This window comes from Mus pahari, chromosome 3 (assembly GCF_900095145.1).
Source record: "Mus pahari chromosome 3, PAHARI_EIJ_v1.1, whole genome shotgun sequence".
Taxonomy (NCBI): Eukaryota; Metazoa; Chordata; class Mammalia; order Rodentia; family Muridae; genus Mus; species Mus pahari.
Window position 1 is genome coordinate 11511712 of NC_034592.1, and position 23644 is coordinate 11535355.

The 23644-nt window shown below is 49.2% G+C and overlaps 1 protein-coding gene across 2 annotated transcripts; it reads left to right on the plus strand.

Annotated features, from left to right (window-relative positions):
• Positions 1-317: 317 nt before the first annotated feature.
• On the plus strand, positions 318-23041 carry Psd4 (pleckstrin and Sec7 domain containing 4). 2 transcript variants are annotated; one of them, XM_021194354.2, is made up of 17 exons: positions 318-383; positions 7958-8978; positions 10224-10352; positions 10571-10679; positions 11105-11459; positions 14681-14860; positions 15273-15353; positions 15513-15625; positions 15813-15871; positions 16020-16109; positions 17139-17182; positions 17467-17627; positions 18643-18713; positions 18997-19160; positions 19576-19720; positions 19958-20101; positions 21227-23041. In XM_021194354.2, exons 2-17 carry the CDS (start codon positions 8064-8066, stop codon positions 21482-21484), a joined length of 3018 nt encoding a protein of 1005 aa, XP_021050013.1. In that variant the 5' UTR covers positions 318-383; positions 7958-8063; the 3' UTR covers positions 21485-23041. The 2 variants fall into 2 exon arrangements, with proteins under 2 accessions (XP_021050013.1, XP_029392234.1); XM_029536374.1 differs by lacking the exon at positions 19576-19720 and having other exon boundaries at positions 21227-21309.
• Positions 23042-23644: the final 603 nt, after the last annotated feature.

Consider the following 23644-nt stretch of genomic DNA (forward strand, 5'->3'; position numbering starts at 1 on the left):
CAGGGAGGAAGGAAGAGGGGCCGTTTGCAGCCCAGGCCTCCCATTCTTCCCCTTTCTCTCAGGCCCTGGTGTGGGGAGGCTAATCTGTGGCAGGTTCTTTCTGGGGAGGTGCTCCAGAGCAATGGCTTTCATAGGTAGGGTTTGGGGGCCCTGGGAGATGCTGGAGCCGGAAGTGGAGGCCCTTGTCTTGTGGGCAGGAAGTATGAGGTACTGAGGGAGCTACTTACTCTGAGGGCTAGGGAGCCCTGGGGAGCGGAGGGGTATGTGTCACTGTGGTGAGGGGAACGGAAGTCGGAAGCTTAGTCTCTGCCTTTGCAGGCGGCAACTACGCAGCAGGAAGTTCCTGGGGAAGGGGGGTCGGATCGGATCCGGAGAGCCTGAAGGTAAGCTAGGTGGGCTTACAGGGCGGCGCTGGTGAGGCTGGGGGAATCTGGTTAGGGAACCATAAAATAAAGTTTTATGTGAGCCCTCATGGCCAGGGCTAAGGACAGGGACACCAGATGGAGTGAAGTTTCTGGGCTTGATCGCTGCTTGTGTACCTGACATGAGCCTAACCTCACTGGTCTCTTGCCATGCCGTACCTTTCCTCCACACCGTCTATCTTCCGTCTAACTCTCTCTGGCTCTTCTTTAATATCTGTTTTCCCCTCCTTTCACCAGGACCTCTAGAAACCTGTAAGGTACAAGGTAAAATGTGAAGGGGCAAGGCACCCTGCCTGAAGTCCTCATGACTGTTGTGGTTGAGGTTTCAGCTTGCCCTCACTGTAGACCCTGAAGACTTTGAGTCCCAGGAGGGCGCTGGAGCAGCACTGGGTGTGGCCGCTGCTGAAATGGAGTCAGGCCTTAAGGCCATAAGGTGCTCTCTGCTCCACACTGTACTAAGGCCCCATCCAAAAGACTAGAGTTAGAAGCAGGAGACATTCTCCTACTTGTTTAGTCTTTGAGTTAGGTCTGTTTTCCTGATGTACACATGGAACCATGTCACTCCCAAAAGTGTCCCTCTATGAGACACTGTAACGTCTATTGTCCCTCGGAACTGGTCCTCAGTTCCTGCTTTTATATTTCAGGGCCTATTATTCCCTAGTTAGAGTCATTCTTCTACTAAAGGGGTTGAGAAAGTTGACCCATCAGGACCAGAACTCTTAGACTTAGCCTATCTTGAAAAAAATTGGCTCTAAGTAGGCATGTCCCCCAGACCTCTAGGACGGTGGAGCCTCATCACACCCCCTCCAGCTATCGATCTATTGGAACCACTGATCTAGAGATCATTGCTCAGATGCTGGGGTAAGAGGACCAAGGAAGGGGAGGCGTGGCCTGAGCTTTTAGGGGTCCTCTGCCTTCACAGCTTGGCCACAGCTGTACCTGAGCTTTGACTTAGGTCAGCTCCTTCTTTCCATCCTGTCACTCTTTGCTCTCTTTTTGAGCCTCAGCTGGTTTCACCATGACCTATGGGGGCTCCGTACCCCCTGACATTTGCATGAGAGATCTCTTGGGAAGCAGGAGGTGGGGCCTCCCCTAGTCAGTTCTCACAGAGCTCTGGGCCCAAGTTCAGGTGGAGGTACTAGTCTTGTCCCTCCATTCCGAGAAACTCCATTTGTTGTAGCTCCTTCCCCTGGGGACACTATTGCTGCCTAGGCTACACAGGGACAAGACAGCTCACCTCCCATGCCCCTGGAAGGGTCAGGGTTCTTATGGGCTAAAAGGAAGGAAGCAGGCTGCCTTGCAGAATCTGGAAGATTCAACTGGAGTGTGTGTAGTGTGTGGTGTGTAGTGTGTGGTGTGTAGTGTGTGTAGTGTGTAGTGTGTGGTGTGTAGTGTGTGGTGTGTAGTGTATGTAGTGTGTGGTGTGTAATGTGTGTAGTGTGTGGTGTGTATTGTGTGTAGTGTGTGGTGTGTAATGTTTGTAGTGTGTGGTGTGTATTGTGTGGAGTGTGTGGTGTGGAGTGTGTGGAGTGTGTGGTGTGGAGTGTGTGGAGTGTGTGGTGTGGAGTGTGTGGTGTGGAGTGTATGTAGTATATGGTGTATAGTGTGTGGTGTGTGTGGTGTGTAGTGTATGGAGTGTGTGGAGTGCGTGGTGTGGAGTGTGTATAGTGTGTGTAGTGTGTGGTATGGAGTGTGTGGAGTATGTGGGATGTTCCAGACAGAGGGCTGAGGGCTGTTTCCTCTAGCAGGCCAAGAGCTGACAGACAGTATGTGGATCTAGATAAGCCTGACAAGGAGGTAGGTGTGTGTCTGTGTGTGTGTAAGAGCATGGGTGTATTGTTTACATTTGCTTTTCTGTGTGAATGGCAGAACCACAAAATTAGACTGAGAAGACATCTTGAGTTAGGATGTTAATACAGTCTGTGAGCCTCTCCATCAGCATTCGTCACTGCCACTCTGATCCAGGCTGTACCCTTCCTCCCCAGGAATAGCTTATCTCCAGATTCACTTGCACATTCTTAAGCTAGAAAACCAAGCTGGATCGTTAAGCCAAGAGTGAAAGCAAACTCAAGTGTCCTCTTGTTCCCTCTTCCCTGCAAGTCCAAAACCAGTGCTGGGCGAGGGGTGTTGCTCAGTTGGTAGTCTTTGCCTAGCATGCACAAAGCCCTGGGTTTGATTCCCAGCACCATATAAACCAGGCATGTGAGAACACCTTCCGTAATTCTGACATTGAGGAGGCAGAGGCCTTGGTATCATGCGTGAGTTCAAAACCAGCTGGGGCGGTACATAAGAAGACCTGGTAGTGAAAAACTAAAAGAAAACCCGTCCTTGACGCTCTAGGCTAGGGTAAGAGGGACTGACCTCCTGGTTCCCATGTCACTTTTCTCTACCAGCTACATGTACAGCTGAGCCCTTAAAACATTCCCCCTAAAAAATGTCCTCCAGTTAAGAGTACTAGCTGATCTTCCAGAGGTCCTGAGTTCAACTCCCAGCAATCACACGGTAGCTAACAACCATCTGTAAATGGGATCTGATGCCCTCTTCTGGGTTAATGTGAAGTCAGAGCACTCATATACATACATACATACATACATACATACATACATACATACATACATACATACATACAAATAAATAAACAAGTAAATGGCAAGGAAAGAGGAGAGGAGAGGAGAGGAGAGGAGGGGAGGGGAGGGGAGAGGAGAGGAAAGGAAAAAGGAAAGGAAAGGAAAGGAAAGGAAAGGAAAGGAAAGGAAAGGAAAGGAAAGGAAAGGAAAGGAAAGGAAAGGAAAGGAAAAAGGAAAACTTACCTGAAATGCAGAACCAAGACTGAAGCAGAGGCGCTCAATGAGGTGGTGCTGCTCTCTTTGCCTCCTTCCTGACCACTCCTCCCCTTGTATGCTCTAGAATACTAAATGTGTCCTTAAACTCCCTGAGCATCACAGAACTGTGAAGAAATGGAGGGCCACTTTGTTTTAGAGGCAACCGAACCCATCTTACCCATTCCTTGCAGCTTTTGTTCAGAACCTGAGATGAGAGATTTCAAAGGAGATCGTACTGGGTTGGTCAGATAGTTCATCCAGTAGAGGGTCTTGCCACCAAGCCCGAGATCTCTATCCCTGGAGTCCACATGATGAAAGGAGAGAACTGGGTCCCCCAAGTTCTTACTACACAAACACAAAATAAACTAGTCCATATGAGGCGTGGGTGGGGCAATTTCACTGAATGTGGGAAGAGAATTCTAGGTGCATGCCTAAGGCACGCACACGCTCTGCTCTCGCATTCCTGGCCTGCTTCTGTCTAAGAGATGACTTTCTCCATCCAGAGGTAAAAAGGCTGACCTCAGTGCTTCTCAGATGACTTGCTGGGCAGATATGATGGCCATCAGAAGGACGAAACCCTTCTGATGACCTCCTGAATGGATGGCACCCAACCCATCCATTCAGGGAGGAATGCTAAAAATATAAGGAAAAAAAAAAAAAAAAAAGGAAGGACCGTGCTAACGTGTGAGTGGGAAATGAAAGTGCGTCTAGGGGAGCCTTACACCTGGGTTGGGACCCTAGCTCTCTCACCTGCTGGCTAAGCTAAAAGACCCTTGCAAGCCTTTGCAAACCTTAGCTTTCTTGCTAGGGACAAGAGTGCTTTTGTTTGCCTCATTCATGGGGTGCTTGATGAGTGATGAGCTCATGGCTGTACCACTGGATAAGTAACCCATTTGCAGGGCCTGGATACCATTCTGTACCCTCGCTCATGGTGTTAGGTTGCCAAATAAAATACATAAGACCCAGTTAAATTTGAACTTTTGATAAATTAGTAGGGTGTTTCAAGCATGTCACAGATACTGGGAGTGCTGGGGTTCTGTTTTGTTTTTCACTCTTTTGAAAACATTATGGAATATTAACCCAGGCCCTTGCACATGATAGACTCTGTTATCTATGTGTCCAGCTCCCTCACAGCAGGTTTGAGTTCTCTTAACCCCCCTCTCTGCCCCTTTTCCTCAATTTCCCTTGGCCTCCTAGAACCTTCTCTCCCTAGGTCTTTCAGATACCAGACTCAGGGATCTGCTCTCTCCTCTTTGGTCTCTAGAAAATTATAGTTTCTCTCATCCTCTCCTTCCCCATCCCACATCTTTGAAAAAACACTGGCTTTCTTCTGGGAAGGCAAACCTAATAAAACCTAATATTCAATAGTGTCCATGGTAGCCACAAATATATTCCATTATTGCTGATTTATATAATTGTATGCATGCTTGTACGTATGTATGTATGTATGCATGCATGCATGTATGTTTGTATGTATAAGTGCCTAATTTCAAAGAGACACATGGTACTCCCTCTAGGCTTTGGTGCCCATTCCCATTTCCAAGATCACACATGTCCTGTCAGATGAATTCTGTAATGAGAGTATGTGAATCATCCTGGCTACATGCTTAGATGAGACTTCGAGGCTGACGCACAGTAAGATGTGATGTATGGGGGTCAGGGAATGGGAACAAGAGGAGGGATTACACACAGGAAAGGATGCAGGCAGGTCCAGAGAGATCAGGATTTAGCTGGGAGGAGGAGGGGAATGTGAAGCTTTGCCTTGGGGTCTGGTAAGAGGGGGAGGGTGGGGCTGAATTGCCTTCTACTCCAGCAGCTGTAACCAGTGTGCTTCTTTCCATCCTTCCCTTCAAGCTTCAGTGTGGATCACTCGTACTAGTTAGTCACTGTACCCTGTGGTTACTTGAGGAGGCCTTAACAAGGCCATCTTTCACTTGATCCTTTCTGTCAGGCAGGACCGAGGGTAATGATCATGATTCAGGGAAGTTGTTAACATAAAGAACGTATCTTATATTGGTTTCCTGTCACTATGACAAATATTTGAGAAAATCACCTATAAAGAGAAGACTGTGTTTTTGCTTACAGTTGTAAAGGTTCTAGCCCATGGCTGGCTGGCCCCACCATTTTGGTTTTGTGACAAGGAGGCATGACATCATGGTAGAAGCACATGGCAGAGCAAAGCCATTCAGTTCATGGCCAAGTCCCTTTCATGGGCATGCTTCCAGTGACCCCTCCCCTAGGGGAGGTCTTCTAAAGTTTTCTAGCGCCAAGCTGGAGACAGGCCTCTAATGCATGGACCTTCAAGGGTCTGAACTATAGCAGTTTCTGAGGTATATTTATGCCTTCCCTGAAGTAGGGCTATCTGAGGCCTCTTACCCAGAGAGCAGTGAGGGCAGAAATCAGTACCAGCATAGGGAGTAAGGTAGCCCCTCTTGCCCTTTTAACACAGATAGCAAAGGCTATATGTTCTCCAACCATCTGGGGCTGGAGATGTGATGATAGATTGAAGGGCCCGGAGAAGACTGACAGGTAAGACCAATTGCCATCCGTCTGACTCAGAGCTAAGGTTAATTAGAGAAAATGCCGCTGCTTTTCTGAAATTTATCTTCCGGGAGGGGGTGAGTCCCTCTGAGGGACTTGAAGCCTGGCCAGGGTCCTTTCCCAGGGTGCTTTATTATCATAGAGCTTTATTATCATAGAGCAACTCCAGATTTGTAATAAAATAAGGGACATGGTGTCAGAACAGAGTAAAAAGGAAAAACCCACTCAGGGACTCTATTTTCTATTTCTTAGGGTCTTTTAAAAGGGAAATTAGAAGATGGAGAGACAGGTGTACATATTAGCCCCACTCCATTTCTCTATGATACTCACTGGCAAAAGCCATGTCTTTTAGGTGACATTAAATAGTACATAGATGTCACCCAATCTCGGTATATGCGCTGGGGATTACCATTTGCTGAGTGTCTAAGAGTAGGCCAAGCCTGGGGTGACAATGATGGCAGCCTTCCTCTGAGGTGGTGCCTTCCACAAGTGGCCCTCAGTCGCAGCGTTGACCTTCTAGGTTTATTCATTCAGCTCTCAGTGCTGAGGAGAGGTGACTCCAAGGCCTGTGTTATTCATTCACCCCACACGTTCTATTGCTTAGCGTGGAGGAATTGAACCACCTCTATGGGTTTCAGTTAAGACCATCCCACCCACGGTACCACCTGCCTAGGATCTAGGAACACAGTTGCAGGTTTGGAGCCTGAGGAAGGCTCTGAAGAGGTGGTGCTAGACCAACTAGGCAGCACTCCCTGCAACCCTGGGGAAGTTCCCTCAGCAGAGGGGATGTCTAAGTCATGCACTGAAAGGCAGGAGGTCTAAAGTCATACCTGGGCTCCCTTTCGAGCTGCGAGGCATGAAGGCTCAGGTCTGGCTTCCTTGTCTATGTGACAGAAAGGCACGTGCATAGTCATCCTCCAGGGGCCAGAATGTGTGTTAGTGAAGAGGAGCATAGCTCCTTAGACATAGGCAGGGCTGTCATTCTTGGCTGTATGAGAATCACCTAGAGCTGCAGATTGGGAACTCAGCTCACATGCTCGTTTGTGCTGCTCCCCACATATGTCTGGAGTTTTCAGGCACACCTGTAGTCTTTCAAGACAGGATTATATTAGAAGAAAGTGAGACATAAGGAGATTTTTGACAAAACCAGGGTGTGTTTAATGCTGGAAAGACATGTCATTCGTCCGTGTACTTACCTCTGCACCTCCTGGGGCTGGCACAAGAGGGAAACAGGACAGGCACATTGAGTGTCAGTGTCCAGTAGATTAAAATAAGCCAGTCACTAAGAGGAACTGGGGCCATTTTGTTAGCCATGTAAGCTTGCATTTCACACAGATGGTGGAGACTCCTGATTCTCAGCAACATTTCTACATGGTCCTTGGCTGCATCAGATGAGGGCCCACCTCCACCAGCAGAGGGAATGATGTACCAGAAAGTTTCTTTGCATTCGAAGCCTTGGGTACACGTGGCTATTACTTTCTGGTCTCACCCACTCTCCACTTCATGAAACAAGCACTGTGCCCCTTGGCGGGGCAGAGGGACTGGAGCTTGTCTTTCAGAAGGCTGGGTGAGCAGAGAACGCTGTAGGGCTTCTGCCTTACATCGCAGCACCGTGCACAGCACATAAGGAAGCAGCTTTAGGGGCTGGCCTTTCCAATGGTGCAGGCCCACGAATAGGACCCATACTCTGATGTGACCTTGTTGTCTTGGTTCCTGATGCTCCTATGAGCATCTTCCTTTCTCGTTGCCTCTGTAACCTGTATCTGAGTCTTGCACATTCTGGCTTCATGTCTTTTCCCAATTCTGCCGCTCTCATGGTGTCCTTAGGTGCTCTAGCTGTTCCTGCTACACCTACTTCTGTCTCTCCATCCTCTTATCCCAAAAGAAAGGCCTGATCTGACCCATGCATCCTTTTTGTGCTGAGCCACATTGTAACCCTTCAGCCAACTGATGGGTGTCTTTAGAACAAGTGCCATTCTGATGCCAGTTTGAAGTTGTGAGTTCACAGGGCATGTCTGGTACACCCTTCCCCATAGCAGGACTCACAGAGTAGAAGTGTCTCTTAGTGTTTAGATGCCCCAGGTGTGGATTCTGAATGTGTCTAGCACTTTGGACACAGGACTTGAATGGATTATGGTCCCTCTCAAATGCACTCACTTTGGGCATTTACAGGCTACATGTGGATTTCCAGTTTCCACCTTGGCTTGTGCACCTACTAATTTGTGAGATTGTGAAAACAGATGCTACCAAGGGCTCCTGCTCAGCCATCACTCTGTGGATGATGGGGGACCACCTCAGACCCATGGAATGTCTCAATATTTGCTTGGAAGACAACTTACAACCCTGTCCAGAAGCATATCCAAGTGAAATGCATGGCCGTCCAGGCTCTTCTGAACCTTGCCGGGAACATACTTGTCCGTCTGACCCCCCAGGACCTGCCAGACCTGATGCTCCTCATGGTAACTCTGACGTGGAATTCACTCACCTAGAAAACTGCTTGGTACAGGCGGAGGCCAGGCAGGCCCCAGCATCACTGAGGTCACTGGAGGACAACAGCTCTTTGGGGAGTCCACAGCAAAACCAGAGCTCATCCACCCAGGTGGTATTCTGGGCTGGCATCCTGCAGGCCCAGATGTGTGTCCTGGACCTGGAGGAGGAGCTGGAGAAAACAGAGGGACTCAGAGCAGAACTCAGGTGCTGCATCCCACCACCCTCTAAGGACCTCCTTGGAGATGAAGGTCTGAGCCCCAGACGACCCGAGGAGGATGAAGACTCGGGGGATGACAGCAGTGAGCCTGAGGAGGAGAACCAGACCTGGCCAAGGGAGAAAATTCCAGGCTCCTCCGTAGAGTGGGGTGCTGAAGAGGACAGTATCTTCTTTGATAATCCCCTATTCCTGGAGAGCCCTTGCTCAGACGCCAGCACTGAAGGAGAATGCTTTTCCTGGGGGTACCCGAATTCCCACCCAGACATGAAGCCCTGGCATCAGAGCTCTCGAACTCTGGATCTTCCTCTCCAAAAAGGCCCAGGGCTCTGGAGGCAAGAATGTGAGCTGGATTTGGGGAGCGACACTGCTGACCATGGTGGGTATTCCACCCCTCCATCCCCTGTGCCTTCCTATAAGATGCACCCCTGCTTGGCCTTAGGATCCACTGAAGGGGATCCCACAGTCCCTCCTGATCAGGAGGGTGAGGTAAGCTAGCTGAGGAAGTGAGCATGACTGTGCTGGGGACATGGCAGGAAGGGCCTTCCTCAGGAGGCATAGGGCACTGCTCAGAAGGTAGAATTTTGAGGGATCTGAGCTAATGGAACAGCAAACTGACCAGTTTGTGTGTGTCTGGAGAGATGGCACAGTGGGTAAAGCGCTTGTCGTGCCAGCTTGGGGAGCTGAGTTTGGGTCCCTGGAACCCATATAAAAGCTGGGTGTGTCAATGTACACCTGAAAACCCACACTCCAGGGAAAAGAGTGGAAATGGGAATCCCAGGATCTCAATGGCCAGACGGTCTAGCCAAAGTAGCAAGCCCTGGGTTTAGTAAGATACTCCATCTGAAAAAATAAGGTGGAGAGCAACAGAGGAGGCCATTACCTCTGTCTTCCACATGTTGGACATGCTCAGGTAAAAGCAACAGAGAGAGACAGAGAGAGAGAGACAGAGAGACACAGGCACACAGACACACATATATACTCTCTCTCTCTCTCTCTCTCTCTCTCTCTCTCTCTCTCTCTCTCACACACACACACACACACACACACACACACACACGCACATATATACTCTCACAAAGATTAATTCATATAGACTTCAGAATAATGGGAAATTTTATCAGTACATTAATGTCATTTGGAACTCAGATGCACAGGAGCCCAGGAATCTCTCTGTCACCAGCTCCAAGGAGCTAAGGCTAGAGAGACTGGCTCAGAGAACAGGCAGCTTCTCCCTTTGTGGTGTTTTAAGACATTCTGGGATCTTCCCTCCTACCTCCTGGGCATCCCAAAGCTGACCTTTGTCACACCAGAGAGCGGTCTATTTTAGGAGTCCACTCTTTTGAGAGATTTGAACATCTTGTTTCTTTTAGCTCAGGATCCTTCATTTTCCTGTTGTGCAGGGTCAGTAGATCAGGCCCTTGTCAGGACAATGGCATAGGAGCCTTGATATCAATCAGGGTTGTCACAAGTTATGTAGGACGGGCAGGGGGGACAGTTTTCCCAGGAATTCTCTGCTTTAGAAATAAGGAGAATTCAAAATGACACTCCCAAAGAACAATGGTGGTTAAAGGACTGCCATCCTTTGGAGATGCCTGTCTGAGGGCCTCCTTCTAAGGTTCTGGGTCTTTCAAGGGAAGCCTGGGAACTCTGTCCAGGCAGGGCCAACTGAGCAACTTGTGAGAAGGGGAGTGGGAAGGAGCCGGGAATGATTTCGCAGGTCTCTTATTTCAGCCTTCTTGTGAAGATGATCTTGGCCATGGCTCACCTAAAGCACCCTTTGTCGATCATGAATTGATCCAAGAATCAGATAACTTTGGATTTGACCTTAGACCTGTCACAACACATCCTGTACAGCCTTGGGTAAGTCACTTCCCCCTGAACCTAACTTCTCAGTCTGTGAAGAACCATGAACCCATGGGTTTCTTCCATCCACCATTTCTTTTCTGAACTGAGGACCCAGACTGTTGTCCATGGGCTCTGGGAGAAAGGACTCCTAGGAAGGAGAGGCTTCCATTCAGTCTCCATGTAATTTACTTCAGCTCTTTCCCCTCTTCTTTGTTCATTGCTCTTGTCTCCAGGGCTCACAGACATCCCAAAGCCACTCTGACCTGGCTCAACCCATGCTTGAGGAACTGCAGATAGAAGATCCTTTCAGGTCCCAGGAAACTCTTATCTCCCAGAACAGAGGTGAGACCCAGTCTGGGGATCTAGGAAACTGAGGGGGGAGGGTCTCTGGGATTCAGAGTGGAGACAAAGGTCATTGTTGGATTCATTGCTCTGTGTTGGAGTCAGAGGTGCTTAGGATTAATTCTTCTGTGTCTTCATACATAAAATGAGCTTTCCAATGCTTATACAATGAAGAGCTATATACAAGACGCAGCATTCCCAATGCCTGGGTCTTACTGGCTCAGCTGGCCCTGAGACTTGAGCTATCTAGGGAACTGGAGTCCAGGACTCTGCCACCAGATAGACAGGGGGATATCAGTGTCTACAGCAGGATAGAACATCCTGCCTAGTGCCAGGGCAGTACCTGAGGGAAGGAGGTCTGAAGGCAGCAGGCAGCTGTTTTCCTGCCTCCAACCCTGAGCATGCTCATTCCTGCTGTTCCTCAGGTGAGAGGGATGCTGGCTGTTTCCAGGAGCCCATGTTCTCCACCTTGGCCCCCTGGGGGAGCCAAGCCTCTTTACTGGAGCCTAACTGCCCAGAATCTGAGGGTAGAGGCTCTGGACCCCGCCCCAGCCCAGTATCTTCCCAGGATAGCAGCCCACAGGTTCAGCTCCATAGCCCCAAGTGGCCACAAGATGCCTCACACCTTCTCCAGAAGGATAAATCAGAGTTGAGCTCCCTAAAGGAAGAGGAGACAGAGGAGGTCCCAAGCCTGAGGCAGGAGGCAGAATGTGAAGATACATCTAGAAGTGAAGACGCTTCAGCCAACCAGCACCATGTTCACTTGGCTTCTGCAGAAGGGTGAGTCTCAATACAACTGGCTCCTTGGCTCATAGTTGTGTTGTGATAAGAATACCCTGCTTTGGGTAGAGCATCAGAAATGGACATTGAATTTAATGTGTAAATGCTTATTTCATATATATATATATATATATATATATATATATATATATATATATAATATATATATATATTGTATTAGTCAGGGTTCTCTAGAGTCACAGAACTTNCAGATAGTCTCTATATAGTAAAGGAATTTATTGATGACTTACAGTCTGCAGTCCAAATCCCAACAATGGTTCAGTAGTAGCTGTGAATGGAAGTCCAAGGATCTAGCAGTTGCTGAGTCCCACACNGCAAGAAGGCGAAAGAGCGAGAGCCCCACTCCCTTCTTCCAATGTCCTTATATGGTCCCCAGCAGAAGGTGTAGCCCAGATTAAAGGTGTGTGCCACCACACCTTTAATCCCAGATGACCTTGGACTCGGAGATCTCCCTGTCTTAATCTTCTGGATTCAATCACCACTGTGTCTCAAGATCTCCATACCAAGATCCAGATCAGAAACTTCTATCTCCCAGTCTCCAGATTAGGTTCACTGGTGAGCCTTCCAATTCTGGATTGTAGTTCATTCCAAATATAGTCAAGTTGACAACCAGGAATAGCCACTACATATATAGTTTCAAAAGACTGGAATGTTTAAAAACAAAAAGAACAGAGAGTTACAGAGAGTCAAGACTTAAATATACAGAAGCAGAACCATCAATTTCCCCAGCTAGACCCCAGGAGAGGAAGACCAGAAGAAGTTTGGGGGGCTGACTGGAGCCCTGTGAAGCTTGGAAGACTGTCCATAGAAACTAGTGAGTAGAGATCACAGATTGTTTTTGAACTTGAAGTCAATGGGAGAAATTCACTGAAGTGCCTAGACCTGGTTGCTGCCTGGAATCTCAGCAGGGGGAGACTTGGCTGGGACAGGGATACTATATCTTAGAGCCCATAACCAGGAACTGTGGTAACCTCAGAACTTCAGCCATAGGTAGGAACAGGTCCATAACAAAACCTTCTGAGGTGACTACCTGCCCCAGTATACTACCTCAAGGCTTTCAGCCCTTCTGACTCTCAATGGGGAAAGGATTTCTCTTCTGGGTGGCTGAATGGGAGTCGTATTAAAGAGACTAACCGGAGCCAGCTGGGGTTAGACCATAGACCTAATAGTGGCAACTACAGGGTGAACCTTGTTCCCATTTTCAGGATCCTTGGGTGGTGGCAATAGAATGTTACTTGGTGTCACAAATCAAAGAGCCATCTTCTTCATAAACCTGGAAACTTAGTTGTCCAGGAGCTCTCAGAGGCTAGGAACCCGTAGAAGACTTGGAATCTGAAAGGGAGGTTCGTTGTACCAAAGACGAAAGCAAACCCAATCCCCAGCCAAAGCAAGTCAATTCACCTAAAACAGCAAGCTCCAGAGAAAATGAAGGAAAAACCAGGTCTAGCTTGGACTTTCCCAGGGTAAATGACAGCAAGTGTGGTATAAGTAAAACATTTAATATTATACTTAACAGTATGCACAAATTCTGATTTCCTTGACCTCACTCATTTATACTTGGCTTTTCATAGTAAGTGCATGAAGTCATTTTTTTTTTAATATAGCTTTATGGAGCTACAATGCATATAGCATATGATTCACTGATTAATAGTATACAGTTCCCCAACAGGCTGGACATAGTTTTAACAACAACACTGAGTCATTTGTTAAAGCAGATTTTAGGGCTCCCTTTATTAGCATATTTAGATCCTCTTTAAATGTGATGAGCACCTGATTTTTTTATCTCTCCATCATTAGTGGCTCAGTAGACTCACCCTTCCCCATCACCAGTGCTTTCCTTGGTGATTTCTACAGACTGCTAGCACTGCCTTCATGGACCTCACAAATCCTAGCATTTTGAATTTCACTTTTCAGTGACTGTTGTATTTTTGCCCCATTGAGGGATGAGAGGCGGAGGAGGCTTAGGAAACGGGGAGTTACCAGCGGTGATGCACCGACCTACTGGCCCACTTGCTAGTGTGAAGGAGGCTGTTGGGTGAACTCCAATAATTAGCCATTTCTCAGTGACTGTTTCTCAAGTTAGCCTACCTGACCTACACCTATTCAAGCTGGTAATTTAGGTAACGGAGATCTGGCATTGGTTGTAAGGTTTCAGGGGAACATGAGTCAGGTAGGGCTGGGATTGAGAACCTGACTTTTAGGTGTTCCCTGTAGTATGGCTTGCCTGGGTCACCAGCCAGTCTTATGGTATGAGCGTTAGACAGAGGAAGGGGTAAATCAGAGACTTCCACCGATTCCCCCAGTTTTTGCCATTCCTGAAACCAGCCTGGTTCCCTGTTCTCAACCTAATCCTCACACCTTGCATCTTACGTGACTCTAGAACAAAGAGTTAGGTTTGGGGCTGAGGCTGGGGAATAGAGGCATATGGATAATTGCAGATGAGGGAAATAATCCTACCTGTATTAGTTAAAGAGTTTCTAGTCCTCTGATGAAACAACATGACCAAAGAAACTTGGGAAGGAAAGGGTTTATCTGGCTTACACTTCCACAGCACTGTTTGTCATCAAAGAAAGTCAGGACAGGAACTCAAAATAGGGCAGGAACCTGGAGACAAGAGCTGATGTAGAAGCCATGATAACCAACCAGCTTCCACGGCTTTACTCCGCCTTCTTTCTTGTAGAACACAGAACCACTAGCCCAAGGATGGCACTACACAGCCTGGGCTGTGCCCTCCCCATCAATAAAGAAAATACCTTACAGCTGGATTCTTATGGGGGCATTTCCTCAAGTAAGGTTCCCTCCTTTCAGATGACTTGTGCTAAGCAGACATAAAACTAGCCAGCACATTACCTCATCAAGGGTGGGCAGCCCAGCACTGAAGACCTAAAAGACTCTCCCTGCCACTCCAGATGAGATAAGCTTGAAGTATCTTTGTGGGTACCTGGGCAAATGTGGCACCAGCTTGGCTCCACTCCTGTGGCTCTTGTTTCTCTAACTCTTCTCTGAGATCTGGTCCGAGCCTAGGCCAGGCCAGGCTGGCTTTGAACATATATCTCCATTCTGAGGACCTGGGTTCAGCTTCTCCAGATCCCAAGAGTCAGAGTTCTAACCCTGAGCTCGGCCATTTCTTCCCATGGCCTTGGAGAACACTTGATGTTCATGTGCACCACAAGTGTGAGGACACAAATGAACTTTTCTAGGCTTCCTGAGAGCCCCATGCCCCAAGCTCAATCTCCAGAGGAAGGCTGGAGGCCATCATCATCTAGAGAGAAGTTGGCTAATAACATCAGAAATGACAAGGGGGCATGGAGCCTAGCCCTGCGCCTCTATCAACTGAATGGTTTTCGGAAATCTGAAGTAGCTGCCCACCTACGCAAGAAGTAAGGGACTTTTGAGTTTCCCATGGGTGTCCTCCACTGGCCATCCACTCTCGTCCTTCCCCTGACCAATATCCCTAGTTTTCCTCCAGCCTTATTACTGCTTGTCCCCTTATCTGTTCTGGTTCCTCCCCGCCCCACCGCTCTACTTAGCTGGCTCTGCTTGTTCTCAGTCTCACTTGAAATAACTCTCTACCCCGACTCCTCCCCTTGCCCACCCAGATTCCACCTGGCCAATCAAAGATAACGCTGAACCAAGCAACAGGGGCAGGCAAGCCACTGGCTGCTATCTTGGGACCTGGCACCTAGCCTGGTTATACTTTTCTCTTCTTTGGCTTTTGCTACCCTGGGGCCCCTCTGTACCTACAGCTCAACCTGGTCCCAGCACTGTTTTTATTTCCATTGCCCTCTGCAGCAATGACTTCAGCAGGGCTGTAGCCGAGGCCTACTTGTCTTTCTTCCAGTTCGAAGGCCAGAGCCTGGACCGAGCCCTCCGGTAAGGCCTTCTGCACTTCTGAGGAGGCAGGAGCTGGATGTGTGGGGTGGTTAGTAACAGCTGTGGGGCAGTGGTTCCAAGTTCATGGAGAATGTGGCTCTGCTCAATCCTGGCTTTATGGAGAATGTGGCTCTGCTCAATCCTGGCTTTCTTGGGCAGTGGTTTCCTCCAGGCCCTGGTGCTCAGTGGAGAGACTCAGGAGCGGGAACGAATTCTCTACCAGTTTTCCAAACGTTTCCATGACTGCAATCCTGGAGCCTTCCCCTCAGTAGGTATGGAGGGTGGAATAGGGCTGGGGCAGGACCTGGGGTTGGCACAGAAACAGCATGTGTTTACACGGGATTCTCTGAGCAGCAGCTGCTGGGAGTCTATTGGGGCTGTAGAGAAATAGGGGAAGGGGGTCACCCCTAGTGTGGTCCAGATTCCATTGAGCTTTGTACTTTCCTCTCTCTGGGGCAGATTCTGTACACACCTTGACCTGTGCAATCATGCTCCTTAACACAGACCTACATGGACAGGTAAGGAGTGGGGAAGCAGCTAAAGAACAGAAGTAGGGGATCTGGAAGATGGGGAAGGGGTTGTGGCATGAGGCAGGAAGAGAGGACAAGAGACTGGGAATACATCAGGGTGGAATGTTCAAACTGTCCCATTTCTCCATGGCCACAGAACATTGGAAAGAGCATGAGCTGTCAGGAATTTGTAACCAACCTGAATGGCCTGCAGGATGGTGGGAACTTCCCCAAAGAGCTGCTGAAGGTATGGTTTCCTCACACGGCCCGGGCCCTCTCCCTCTTCTCTGTCTGTAGCCTAGAACTCTAGTTCCAAGGGGGAAATTAGAGCTTAGACGCAGCTGGGATGAAGTCTTTATGAGGACAAGGCTTGCCATTGTGTCTCTGGTAATATCAGTGACATCTTAGGGTATGTTGTCTGTACAGATTGATACCCTTGGACCTATAGAACCATACTCTATGGATCTGAAAATGTTTCATTACATTCTCTGGAGAGTTTTTTCCCCTTTGAAGTCTGACAAATACTTGTCTTGTCCTGTCCTGGGATTGAATGTATGAGACACAGAGTTCCATGTATGGAAAATCCTGATCTTGGGTTTGGGAGCTGAATGTCCCTGGTTTGAATCCGAGTCTTCAGCAGCATGTCCCTGGGTCAATTCAAGTTGTTTCTGGAGGAAATTATCACCTCACTATGTCATTATGAAGATGAAATGAAAGCTGTCAAAGGCCATGCACTATGTCCGGCTGACACAAGCTTCATAAGCAGTTGGACCACTGATTCTTTTTATCTACTTGGTGATCATCTATTGAATGCTTCCTATACTCCAAGTACCTGCCAGGAACACCAAGTGCTCCAAAAGCAAGCAAGATGCATCCATAAAAATACATCTGTAATGTGACTGCAAAATTCTAACCCAGCATCCATTCATTCATTTATCAAATATTTATTGTGGGTGTGTCATTCACCCATGCTCCTTTGTCAGATACCCCTGGACAGACAGTATGTGGGTAACTCATGCACTTTCTCAAAGGACTAGTTTAGAATGCACTTGGCTTCTGCAGAGCAGAACCGTGGCCTCTTCGCTATCTTTGTCTCCAGTATCCAGCACAGGGATGGATGGGTGGAAAAGTGGAGAAATGGATCATGAATGCTTGCCTGTTTTGGAGAAGAACATCTATGATGGGGTAGAAGGAAAAGGTGTTACATATGCCCATAGATGTGTACCAACCACATGAGTGACTAGACCGCCTGCTGATCTATATGCTTCTGTTCCAGGCCCTCTACTGGTCTATCCGCAGTGAGAAGCTCGAATGGGCTGTGTAAGCGAGAGCTCCCCTTTCTTCCCCTTCTTGCCCTTCATCCCTGCCACTAAGCCTGTCTACCCACTGCCGCCCACCTGAGAACTAGAGAAATTGAGGGGTCTACATAGTTCTGCCTCTGAGTGGGTGGTGCCTGCAGCAGGGGGCTGGACCAGTTTGGGGAAGGGCAGAGGAACTTGAGCAATGCTGGAGAAGCCAGAACTGATGAGGGGTGGGTATAGTACCTCAAGAAGCAGAGGGTACTTGGTCTACCAGCATCCCTACCCTGATTCTCTGCCATCCAGAGATGAAGAAGATGCAGACAGACCTGAGAAGGACCAACCCTCTCCCTCAGCTGGCAAGATAAGCAGCCCCTTCCTGCAGATGGCTCAGGACCCCACGATGCCCACCTATAAGCAGGGCATCCTGGCTCGGAAGATGCATCACACTGCTGATGGCAAGAAGAGTAAGTGTCTGCTGCAGGGGGCAGAGAGGTGTATAGGGAGAGCTCTACTTGGGGACCCTGTCCTATACTGTGGTACACAGAAGAATGAGCAACCTGTGTTTCTTTCCTGGATGGTAACTGAATGCTGTATAAAATAGGTCTCGTTATCTCCAGACCCCAGCACCCCTGTGGTGAGACAAAGACTAGACAAGCACACTAGTGTCTCAGTTGAAGGTGGAAGGGGACTGTGTTTCGTATGGGGGCAGGAGGAGGGAGAGGCTTGGAGGAGTTGGTTCTGAGGACTGGCTCCAGGGGCAGGTTCTGACAAATTATAGCACCTGAATGGAACCTTTTAAGGTAAGAAGGTTTGAACTTTTGCATTGTCTGAGCACATCGCTTAAAGAGCAAAGAGCATTGCAGAATCCACTCAGAATATGACATCTGCAAAAGGAATGGCAGGGATAAAATCTACCAGAGTTGACATTTGCAGCCTATTCCCAGGGCAGCTGCCTGACCAGAGCACTAACTAAGCTAGAACCACAGAGGAAACTCTATGGTAGCTAAGTGGGACTCCCAGGGATGACCACAGGAAATCAGGCCTCCCTCTGGCCAAAGACCAGGACATTAAGAAGAGAAAGAATGAGGGATTGGTGCTCAGGGGGTTCCCCTGTGCTCCCTGAGTGGGCAAACACATCACACTTTGTAAGAATGGGGCTGAGTAGAATTATTTGTGCCTAAGTGTGTGTACCTGGGACTGGGGGAGGGCTGGTGTGCAGGACCATCTGTTTGTAAGCTAGTAGAACATCTGTTTGATGGCAGTAGTTCTCTTTCTCTGGTTTTGTTTCGGTATGTGGAGACTTCCACCTCTTTTTTGACTGCACATGTTTGCTTGTGGTAGTGTGCTCTGTGTGTTCATGTGTCTCCTTGTGAGGAGGTGGCATAAGGGGTGTGTGCCAGACTCTTCCCTGGGGTGGTACTGAGTACATCTGGATGTACTCCGTCAACACCCACCTTTTTATGTCTCCCCTTGGGACAGCGCCATGGGGCAAACGAGGCTGGAAGATGTTTCACACCTTACTGAGAGGGATGGTCCTCTACTTCCTGAAGGTAGGAAGGGAGTCAACAGTGCAGACTACTGACTCTCCCAGGGCTGGGGAGAAGGAAGGGAGGAAGGACAGAAAAGGTCTTTGTAGATCGGGGATAGGATCTTGGGACACCACTGAGGCTATGGGCGTGTAAAGCTGACAGGGACAGCATCATTCTGGAACCATGCTAATTGTTGAAATGCTATTGAGAACCCAGCTAATGGGGTCATCAAGGAGAAGTCCAGAACTTTGGGATAGATGGGCAGCTGATAACATCTTCACTGAGCCCCTGTGTCTGGTGGCAGGGAGAGGGCCAATGGCTGGATGGAGAGAGTTTGGTAGGACATATGGTGGATGAGCCTGTGGGAGTGCACCACTCACTAGCCAGCCCAGCCACCCACTACACCAAGAAGCCACATGTCTTCCAGCTTCGGACTGCAGACTGGCGTCTCTACCTCTTCCAGGCACCGTGAGTCCCTAGAGCAAGGCTCAATGCTGCCTCTCAATGTCTATGGTCTCGGCCTTGATGGGAGCTACTATCTTGGCCAGGAAACCTTAGAATTCTGTTCTGAGAGAAGTGCTGGGTGGGGGTGGGGTGCAGACAGAAAGGTGCCAGGGAATACAGCGACTCCTCCGGGCCCCTCGGCACTACCCTCTTGTTTGTATGTTAACAGAAGAATCTAGAATGCCACCAACAGCTGACATTTGATATGAGTTCTATTCCCACCCTGCATTTTCCTCTATCAGATAAAATTCAGTGCCCCCCACTTCACCCCCATTAGTGTTGGGCTTCTTGGTTTGGGGAGGGAACAGAGTTGTGAGGCGAGGGGAGGGCAGATGATAGAACTGCATCCCTGGGGACACACAACCTCCTTTGCCTGCAGTACTGCCAAAGAAATGGCTTCCTGGATTGCACGAATCAACCTGGCGGCTGCTACCCACTCAGCACCTCCCTTTCCAGCTGCAGTGGGCTCCCAGCGCAGATTCGTGAGGCCCATCCTGCCCATGAGCCCGGTGCAGAGCTCCCTGGTACTGCCTCTCCTAACTAGCCAGGGGTGCAGGGAGGGCAGAGGTGGATTCAGGCATCCTAAGCAACAGAGACTGGGCATGGTGCAGATTGGGGGCGGGGGAGGAGTGTACTCTGCACCCCGTGATCAGATTGGGGTTGGGAGAGTCTTCACAGCCTGGATCATTAGTTTGAGAGAGTCAGGAAACAGCAAGGGGCGGAAGATTGGGATCAGCTTCTCCTTCACCTTTCTATTCCAGGAGGAGCAGCATCGATCCCACGAGAACTGCCTGGATGCTGCCTCAGACGACCTGCTGGATTTGCAGAGGAACCTGCCGGAGCGACGGGGCCGCAGCCGCGAGCTGGAAGAATACCGCTTACGGAAGGAATATCTAGAGCACGAGGTGAGCAGCTTGTTGTCTTTCCGGCTGCCCTGGCTGAGTCCTCTGCCGCCCTCTCCTGGTTGTCTTTGTCTCAGACCCAGGAGGCCTGGCTTAGAGTTTGCAGCGGCAAACACAGAGTGGAGTTTGAGAGCACTAAAGACCCTTTGCCTTTCATCCCAAGAATATTTATAGTATACTTAATCCTTTTAGGATTATACTTAGCTTTTCCTATAATGAAAAAAAAAACCTGTAAACTATATTATCCTTCCTAATGCTTGTATTGCCTGCAAGGAATATCTCAATTTACAATTCCAGACTAGATAAACAAGAGTCTATAATCCTCATCATATAGATGAAAAAGCTGAAGCATGGTATGTCTGCCATGTATCCTTCCTACATGGTCTCAACTGGAGTTGATTTTATTAATTCTAGTCTCCCCACCCCTATCCTCCAGTTCCGCCATGGCCTTGTATCAGCGCACACTCTGGGAGCCTAATGCCGAGTACCAGCTTCAGAGGCATTAAAGGCACTGATCAGGGCAGAGAGCTACCAGGAAGGAAGGCGTGGCAAGGTACAGTGTAGGAATGGAGTGAGTCCCACAGCACCTGGAAGACAGGAAGGGACATCCTCAGTGGGTTTCCCACTCGCGCCCACCTGGCCCTTCTGCAGCCGGGCTCTCCCTAGCTTTCAGAGTTTCTGCTCAGGCCTTTGGATTACTGGTTGTCTTCACCACGGTGACTGCCCACTTCCCAGAGGTCTTTGGGTAAGGTAAGGACCCAGCTTGTCCCTATCACAACCCAGCTGGGCCCTTTGTCCACAGACCAGTTCATCCTTTAGGAAGCACGTGAAACTAATCCACACCCAGATAACTTCCCTGGGTAGGGTCCAGTGGGGTTGTGAACTGGGATGGGCAGATGCTAGCCCCAGAGACCTCAGGAGTATTATACAGATGAGGGTTGTCAGCATCATGTTCCACAGGTACCAGTTGTTCAGAAGTGTGGTTGGACCCCAGGAGGCTCATTCTATAAAGATGCTTAAGAACTATTAGGGCATACCTCTATCTCCGTGGCTTCAAACAACTGTGAGCTGCCTTTTGGGAGTTGGGACTGACTGTGCTAAAGCGGTGTGGTTATTTATGTGTTGCAGAAAACTCGATATGAGACCTATGTGCAGCTCCTGGTGACCCGTCTCCACTTCCCTTTGGGGGACCTGGCTCTGTGGGAAGATCAGCTTGGGAAGGAAGCTGATGGTTCTCAGGAGCCCAGGCCAAGCCTGAAGAAGTCCCACTCAAGCCCATCGCTGCACCAGGATGAGGCCCCCACCACAGCCAAGGTGAAACGCAACATCTCAGAGCGCAGAACCTACCGGAAGATCATTCCCAAGAGGAACCGCAACCAGCTGTGAAGCTGTTACCCCCTCAGACACTGACCACTGCTCCGGAGTGGACCTGAGATGCCAGGACCCTGGTGAAGGATAGATACGGCATCTCTGCTTCTGTGATGAAGGATGGGGCTGATTTCCCTGTGTCTCCATTCCCCGGCTCTTTAGAACTGCCTTAATCTTGCCATACTTGCTTCTGTCCCCAATGGTGGTTCCTCCATCATCCTAACCGTGATCACTCAAGAGCAAGGTTGAGTGAGAAATTGGCTCCACTTGCGGAATTTGTCCCACATGCACTCTGTCCTCTGAAACATGGGGCCTGGGTTTCTGGGAGGTCGCTTGAGGTTGTCTAGCCAGGTCTGTCCACTGGGAACAGTCTTACTTTTAGGTGACCTAGCAGGAGATGGTCCCAGAAGCATAGGGCAGGACCTCTTGGGAATTCCTAAGCACCGTCTTGTAAGCAGGGTCACTCTGGCACTGCCCAGTAGAGGACAGCTTCTAACAAGAGTCCTTGGTAGGTTCAGTGCTCAGGGATGCTGTGGGGCTCCAAGCTTCAGATCTTCTGCCTGCTTTATCCTACAACCAGCCAATACCCTTCCCGGGGCAGGGGGTACATGAAAAGGCTGCATGCCTAATTGTTGTTAATCAACAGAGCAGAGCTTGTGGCCTGAGCCAGGGTCAGTAGGAGTGGGGGCCTCTAGAGTTCTATGGAGAACCCTTGGAACAAGGAGCCTTTGTTTCCTGAGAGTAATGAGTAATGAGGGTAGCTTTTCTAGGGGGTGATGATGGTGACAGTTCTCCTTGGGAGTCTGCCTGGCAGTGGAGGTGGAGATTGGAGACCTGGGTTCTCACTGCTTTCTGTAGTCACCCCCCCATCCCACCTCCACCTTCAATTCCCCTCAAAGCTGGTTGTCAGGACCTATCTCTCATTCCTGGGGCAGCTCCCAGGCTTTTGCTGCCCTGCCTGGGGAACTCCCCTTGCACTTCTTGTTGGCTTCTTCCCAGGTATGCCTGTTCTCCGGGGGAGGTTCTGGATACTCAGGGACTTAGGGCTGTGTCTGTGAGGAGGAGGCTGGCCTGAGGGAGCAGCCGCATTGTCTCTGCTCAGCCATATGTGCAAAGAGGTTTCTGGCCCAAATGCAAGCCTCTGCTGCTCACCCTTCAGCTGGCACCCTTCAGCTGGCATGTTGCCTCTCCTGCCTTCCTGCTGGGCCACACATCCTCCCTTCCAATAATGCTTGTAACGACTCTAAGGGCTTAGAGCACCACAAAGTGGAGCTGGTCCTTAGGGCCAGGGGACTCTCTGGACAGGGCCTGGGACTGGCCCTTGCACCCAATGGGTGTGCAATAAATAGAACCTACCAAAGAAGTGTGTGTGTGTGTGTGTGTGTGTGTGTGTGTGTGTGTGTGTGTGTGTGTGTAAGGGGGAGTCAGTCAGGTAGCCATGGCCACCTGCACTGTGTCAGGCTATCTTCCGTTGCCCCCTTTGTGATAGTATGTTTGTGTATGTGTCCTGTATGTTCATGTATGTACCCCAACATACAGTTACAAGCTATTTAAGCTCAGAAACATTTTTCATCCACTTTGTGGTTTTCATTTCACCGGTGTTATGGGACTCCTTACATAGCCAGTACTAGGGGATTTGAAATGAACAAAATGTCCTTGACCTCATAAATTGGGAGTCTTGCCCACTGTTTCCCAGCTGTCAGTATTAAGATACACATTATCTTTCTGGGAAGCATTTATTCCTACTCCTGCCTCACAACCAGAGATCCAATCTACAGACCTGTCAGGTGGGTATGTATACACGTTTGAAACATACATATGCTAAACTGAGATCTAGCAGAAATTAACAGCCACACAAGAGTCCAACCTGTCTGATTGTACTGAGTAGAAAACTTAGCATGGGTAGATATGACATGGCCAGGGCATGGGCATGGGCCAGCGTGGGCATGACTGGGTTTTTTGACCTCATTAAACACTTATCCTAGTGCCTAATACCAGAAGAAAAGTTAAAGGTCTGTCCGCGGTGTGTGACACTTTACTCATGTAGAACTTCCATTCACTTGGATGCCTTTGAAGCTGGAAGATTAGCTGCCTGGCCTCACCAAGTCAGTGATGCCTGCAGTCCACCCTGGGCACTGTGTACCTGGAGAGTGAGCAGTTAGAGATGTGATTGTTGGG